This window comes from Acromyrmex echinatior, chromosome 11, assembly GCF_024713525.1.
Source record: "Acromyrmex echinatior isolate Ae372 chromosome 11, ASM2471352v2, whole genome shotgun sequence".
Lineage (NCBI taxonomy): Eukaryota > Metazoa > Arthropoda > Insecta > Hymenoptera > Formicidae > Acromyrmex > Acromyrmex echinatior.
This window is the reverse complement of record NC_141862.1, coordinates 7,374,767-7,381,197: the sequence shown is the minus strand read 5'-3', so window position 1 is coordinate 7,381,197 and position 6,431 is coordinate 7,374,767. Positions and strand designations below refer to the sequence as shown.

At 33.9% G+C, this 6,431-nt stretch overlaps 2 protein-coding genes across 4 annotated transcripts; one reads left to right on the top strand and one right to left on the bottom strand.

Moving 5' to 3' along the window:
• Window positions 1–243: 243 nt before the first annotated feature.
• On the bottom strand, window positions 244–2,288 carry LOC105145844 (uncharacterized). Of its 2 annotated transcripts, none has more exons than XM_011055690.2 (3): window positions 2,105–2,288; window positions 1,856–1,961; window positions 244–1,223 (listed from the first exon to the last, which is right to left on the bottom strand). In XM_011055690.2, the coding sequence occupies exons 2-3, from the start codon at window positions 1,927–1,929 to the stop codon at window positions 419–421; spliced, it is 879 nt and encodes a 292-aa protein (XP_011053992.1). In that variant the 5' UTR covers window positions 1,930–1,961; window positions 2,105–2,288; the 3' UTR covers window positions 244–418. The 2 variants fall into 2 exon arrangements, with proteins under 2 accessions (XP_011053992.1, XP_011053991.1); XM_011055689.2 differs by having other exon boundaries at window positions 244–1,228; window positions 2,105–2,285.
• Window positions 2,289–3,170: 882 nt separating this feature from the next.
• LOC105145846 (bifunctional 3'-phosphoadenosine 5'-phosphosulfate synthase) lies at window positions 3,171–6,420 on the top strand. Of its 2 annotated transcripts, XM_011055694.2 has the most exons (7): window positions 3,171–3,928; window positions 4,023–4,199; window positions 4,284–4,919; window positions 4,975–5,409; window positions 5,505–5,708; window positions 5,844–6,126; window positions 6,270–6,420. In XM_011055694.2, exons 1-7 carry the CDS (start codon window positions 3,878–3,880, stop codon window positions 6,377–6,379), a joined length of 1,896 nt encoding a protein of 631 aa, XP_011053996.1. In that variant the 5' UTR covers window positions 3,171–3,877; the 3' UTR covers window positions 6,380–6,420. The 2 variants fall into 2 exon arrangements, with proteins under 2 accessions (XP_011053996.1, XP_087267144.1); XM_087411018.1 differs by having other exon boundaries at window positions 5,844–6,420.
• Window positions 6,421–6,431: the final 11 nt, after the last annotated feature.

Genomic DNA, 6,431 nt, shown 5'->3' with positions numbered 1-6,431 from the left:
AGTTAAAACACACATTGGTAAAAATGGACCTTAGTAAAGTAAATGTAATCATTTCTTATAATTAAAGATTCGAGTTTAAATTCTAAATTCTAACTGTATTCATCATTTAACCAGTTTTCTTTCATTTATTAAGTCAAATAACTTTTGTAAATGTTCATAATTTCTTCTATCATATAAGCAGATAAATTACTACATTGTTAAAAGGATGATAAGAAAAAAATGTAATAACAAAACAACAAATCATTTTTAATGCTATTTCTTATGATTGCTTATTATTTCTTATGATAATTTCTTATAACTTCATTACACGCATTTTATTATCACATTTCATAAAGATCTTCTGATCTTCTTCGTCACATCTTTCAGTCTTTGTCAATACAAGCTATTAAATAATAATAATAAATGTAAGTTACTGTCATCAGCTCAACATATTTAACCAATCATCATTTAAGGCTATAGGTAAATTACTTTCATTGTTAAGAATATCTTCTAATAATGTGTCTATATCGTTCGAAGTACTCTCTGTAGACTGATTTGTTGTATTTAAGTTAATTGTAGTATCTAAATCGATCAACCTTTTCTCAGCTTTTGATAATGTTTCTGTGCCAACATCTGTTTTTACCTCATTCACTGTTGCATCCAATTGCAATTTACCGTTTTCATTCTGTTCATTTGTGGTATTGTACTGCTGACTTAAACCAAACTCTGTACACTTATTATTAGATATATCGAGATTCTTGAAAGTATCCATTACGTTTGTATTCAACGAATAATTACGTTCCTGTAATTTTTTATTATCACAATTGTTATCAATATTAGAAAAAATTTTAAAATTAATATTAGTCTTTTCGATGTTGACAATCTTGGGCAGTGTCCTAACATCTACAATCTGTTTGTTCATGTTTTTGCTTTCTTTAGAGTTAATGTCTGCTAATTCAAGTAGTGATGATTCATTAGAATCAGTAGATTCCTTTGTTGAGGTAATAAATTTACATTCAGGCACTGTTTCAATTTTATCTTCCATTGTAGGATATGATGAATATTCAGCATTTGTTATCTCGGTCAATTCTTTGGTAAGTTCGCTTCCGGGAGTTACAGGTGGTGTATAAAGCGTAAATTCTATTGGTACAGGAATGTCTTCTTTAGCGAAACTTGGTTCCTCCCAATTGTAGGAGGAAGCTGCTCTAGGGAAGAATGTCAGTTCCTCGTAACCAACTGGCCAGCTGCACTAAAATTGTGAGTATAGATGCAAAGTCTATATAATCTATAGTTATGCTTTTTGCTTCCTGTTTCTTGCTTTTTATCTCTTATCCTATTTCTTCACTTTTTGTCGTCTGATATAAAATTTGATGAACATTGGAAGAGACAAGAAACATGATAAAATGGTCATAAAGAGGGATAAAGTAAGAGATAACAAGCAAGAAACAGGAAGCAAAGAACACATTGTAGGTATTTTCCAGCAAGAGACACGGTATAACACAAGAATCATTTCATCTTTGGGTGCATTCCGAATGTACACATGAAATACATAATGTATCATTTTATCTGTCTTTATTATTAAACATAAGAGACAAATGATACATAATGCGCTTCATGCGTTACTCGAAATGCATCCTTTGCTTAACATTGACAAACAAGAACAACAAGAATGTAATGATTCACTATGTTACACAATGTCATCTGCGTTTTTTACTGGAAAATATTGGGTCATCTAAAAAGTATCCGCGGTACTTTGTCACTACATATATGACCATCAACACACATCTAGTGACAAAAAACCGCGGATACTTTTTAGATGACCCAATATTTTAGGTTTTAAGGAAATAAACAGAAAAGGAACAAGAAGATTGTTTACTTCTTCCGCCTCACAGGACCACATCGCTTCTTCCAGATTAACCTGAAATGCCTTGATCCTTCTCCTAACACCATTCTTTTCACACACTGGACAAAATTTCTCCATTCTGTAATACGATCGTAATAATTAATTTATTTCAAAATAAAGCGAGCACTCGGTGGAGCACGTAATATTCGGCACAAAAACTCCGCGATTATTGACAAGACAAACGTACATTCTGTGACTAATTATGTGTGATTAATAAAATACCTTGGATAATTAAGCGTTACGCTTAATTATATGCAGTTCTCGTCAACACATATCTTTTAGACACTGAACGTGGATGATCAGGACTTACGAATGCCTACGAATTGCCGGCATGTCTGTCGAAGAAAATAGTACAAGAAAATTAAAATCACTTTAGCGAAGAATGAAACTTTACTCGAGAGATAATTCGAATCGTCGGTAATGAAGTTCGAGACCCCTTGAAGTTTACGAGTTTATTGTAATAAACAAAAATTTTCAAAAAATAAAAGGAAAAAAAATTGATAATTCCAAATGCTGAGAATATTACATTTTTAAATAACCATATACATTTATATTAAATATAATTTTATGGGGGGCGCTGATCTTCCCTCATTTTTAATATTATTCCCAAACAGAAAAAGAAAGTCAAAATAATATTAATTTGATATCATTATTGATTGCTTTAATATGATTTGTAAATAATACGCTTGAATCAATTTTTCATTTTCGTCAGAATATCTGTTAAATTCCATAATAACTGTTCGAATGCCAGTCCAGCAAACGAAAATGGATTGAAATGAATTGAAATGGATTCAGATTTTCAGAAATATTGATTCACGAATGTTAAAATAACTGCTTTTCAATCCTGAATGCATTTTTATTTATTTATAAAAATTGCATATCTCTATGCCTTTCAATCTAAAAATAATATTAGCTTTTTTTGTGCATTGTGAATACTGTTCAATTCAACATTTTGAATAGGAAATGCAGTTTTTCAATCCAATTGCATTCAAATGAATCCAATTGAATCCAATTGAATCCAATTAAATCCAAAAAAAACATCCGCTATTTTTTTTTAAATACGCATTCGGATAGAAAAAAATTTCAATTCATTTTAATCCATTCTCATTTGCTGGGAGGTTAATTTTTTTAAAGCACATTACAAAAGAATAATTTCCATATACAGAATTTGCATATCCATATACGCAATATTGCTGCAAAATCTCTGCAATGTTGCTGCAAGTGCAATATTGCAGCAGTGTGCTGTAGGGATAATTTTTTTTGTCATTTTAAGAAAGTTAAATTGTTAAGAGAGTTTATTAAAAGTTTTTATTATTTTTTAATCGGATACATTTTTTCAATCTCATTAAGCTTTAAATCTCTTCAATTAATATACGATTGTTATTCTCTTAATAATAAAAAAGATTATTGCAATCGAAATAAAATAAAAATTCAACATAAATTATATAAAGAAATACATTATGAATTACATTTCTTCACGATGTGTACTAGGTGTATTATTATAGTAAGGTATAAATTATCTCATTATAAAAAAAACCGATAACTCCATTTAACTTACTTTTGTGATAAGAAAAACTTTAAGATAATCTGACTTAGATTAGTTTGAACTACGCAAAAATTAAATTTAATATTATATAATATATAATATATGCAGAACATAATACAGTTATGCGTATTTGCACGACAGCTACTTTTTAAACGTGTTCCTGGACTTGTTGACCCCCGGAATACCGATGAAAGCGACTTTCTTTCAAACTTTCACGCTTCTAACAGAATCTTACATTTCGTACATCGAGAACAGTTTTCAGTCTTCTATCGTCTGTCGTGAGATTCAGGTGTATATCGTGTCTCCCAATAATCCTCAATCTCAACAATTAACGACAGTTATATTAAAAATAATAAATTAAAAATATAGTCGTTACATTACAAATTATTACGTAATATTAAGCGCGTAATTATTAAATAAGTACAGAAACAAAAAGAGTTTTTAGAAAAATGGGAATCTTTGAACGACGGATATTAGAGATTTCAAATTCTCCGAAAGAAGTGAGATATAATAAAATTAATGCATATAGAAGAAAGTATCTATAGAGTGTAATGTTGATGAGAACATTGATAGAAAATATATTTCCCATCGCAGGCGCAGGCGATAGCGACCAACGTTTTGTCTCAAACGCATCATGTGTCTAGAACGAAACGAGGACAAGCGATCGGCTCCGTTCGAGGATTTCGTGGATGTACAATTTGGATGACGGGACTTTCTGGTGCCGGAAAGACTTCCATCTCTTTTCAACTTGAGGAATATCTCATTTCTCAGGTACGCATTACAGCGTAATCGCTTTTATAACTTGTTGCTCGATCCACTTTCACAGTATTTTATTCGATATTATTTCTGGAGCAGGGAATTCCCGCGTACAGCTTGGATGGTGACAACTTGCGCACCGGTTTGAATCGTAATCTTGGCTTCAGCAAAGAGGATCGCGAGGAGAATGTACGTCGCGTTGCTGAGGTCGCGAGGCTCTTCGCAGATGCCGGAATCATTACCCTCTGCAGCTTCGTCTCGCCGTTCGCGGCGGATCGAGAAATGGCACGCGAAATTCACGAAAACGTCAATCTGCCCTTCTTCGAGATATTCATCGACGCATCCCTTCAGGTCTGCGAGGCCCGTGACATCAAAGGCCTTTACAAGAAAGTACGTCAAGGTATCATTAAGGGTTTCACTGGTATCGATCAAAATTATGATGTACCTATCGAACCCGATCTCACCGTCAACACGGAGAACACGACCGTTCAACAATCCACCGATATCGTCATCAATTTTCTCCAAAGCAAACAAATTATACCAAAGATATACGAACTTAAGCAACCCTGTCTAGAATTATTCGTGGAAGGGGATAGATTGGATGATATCCGGAAGGAAATTAAGACTCTTCCAATTGTGGAGATCGGAAAATTAGACGTGCAATGGTTACAAGTTCTCGCTGAAGGATGGGCAGCGCCTTTGAAAGGATTTATGAGGGAAAACGAATATCTTCAAGTAAGTTTAAGTTTAATTCATGTATCAAACGTAAAAGCATTGTTGTTTTTAATAGGTGCAACATTTTAATTGTCTGTACGAAAACGGCGTTTCGATCAACCAATCGATTCCTATCGTTCTTATCGTGAGTACTTCCGACAAAGAGCGCTGTTTTGATGCGACCGCGCTCGTACTTAGATATCAGGATAAGGATCTTGCCGTCTTACGCAATCCGGAATTTTATCTCCACCGCAAGGAAGAACGTTGCTGCCGTCAATTCGGCACAAATAATCCTAGGCATCCTTATGTCAGATTAATCCAAGACTCTGGTGACTGGTTGGTCGGCGGGGATTTGGAAGTGCTCGAAAGAATTAGATGGAATGACGGGTTGGATCATTATAGGCTGACACCTAACGAGATCAGGACTAAGTGTCGAGAGATTGGCGCCGATGCGGTTTTTGCTTTCCAATTACGAAATCCGATACACAACGGACACGCGTTGCTTATGCAGGTTGATATTTACTTCACGAGATAACAAAAAAAAAAACAAACTTTACAAAGGGCAATACGTGTTCGTTATTTCTATTGCATCTCGTTGTATCTCAGGATACTAGGCGACGCCTCGAAGAATACGGCTTCAAGAAACCAGTACTTCTCCTTCATCCTTTGGGTGGGTGGACTAAAGACGACGATGTTCCTCTACCGGTCAGGATACGGCAACACCAGGCTATCCTCGAGGAAAATGTCTTGCATAAGGATACTATTCTCGCTATCTTTCCTAGTCCTATGTGTTATGCCGGTCCCACAGAGGTCAGTAAATTTCTTCCCAACGTAACAATATATAATGTGCAATATAATATAATATGAAATATGTAAAAGAAAGACTATGTAATGGTCAATTTAAAAAAAATGTTTAGCCACTTTATTATGATTTACATTTTTTAGGTGCAATGGCATGCCAAAGCTCGTATGATCGCAGGAGCAAATTTCTACATTGTCGGACGAGATCCCGCTGGTATTCCTCATCCTGATAAATCCGCCACACCAGATGGCAATCTTTACGATGCCGCTCATGGTGCACGCATCCTTTCAATGGCGCCAGGTTTACAAAATCTCGAAATTATTCCTTTTAGAGTAGCTGCTTACGATATCAAAGCGAAAAAAATGTCTTTCTTCGAAACTGAACGACAGCAAGACTTCGTTTTTATCTCCGGTACCAAAATGCGCAGTAAGTTTTTATTCTATCATCATTTTTTTTATTTATTGATTTATGTAATTTTATATTATTTTCATTTGTGGCTATATACACATGTATATCTCCACAAGATTTATAAAGATATTTTTATTTTTTTGTGTTTGTTTTTACATTAGATTTGGCAAAAAATGGTGAAGATCCTCCTGAAGATTTTATGGCACCGAAAGCATGGAGAATTATCGCAAAATATTACCAAACTGCACATAGTCAAGAAGCAAATCAATAAATAATATTTATGTATGATATAACTTATAACTGATGTTGATATTGTATAAAAT

Coding starts and splice junctions, on each gene's coding strand:
- LOC105145844 (XM_011055689.2), bottom strand. CDS start 1,960: ATGGAGAAATTTTGTCCAGTGTGTGAAAAGAATGGTGTTAGGAGAAGG. Junction 1,229..1,855: donor GGTCCTGTGAGGCGGAAGAA/GTAAACAATCTT, acceptor TCACAATTTTAG/TGCAGCTGGCCAGTTGGTTA.
- LOC105145846 (XM_087411018.1), top strand. CDS start 3,878: ATGGGAATCTTTGAACGACGGATATTAGAGATTTCAAATTCTCCGAAA. Junction 3,929..4,022: donor TTTCAAATTCTCCGAAAGAA/GTGAGATATAAT, acceptor TTCCCATCGCAG/GCGCAGGCGATAGCGACCAA. Junction 5,410..5,504: donor GACACGCGTTGCTTATGCAG/GTTGATATTTAC, acceptor GTTGTATCTCAG/GATACTAGGCGACGCCTCGA.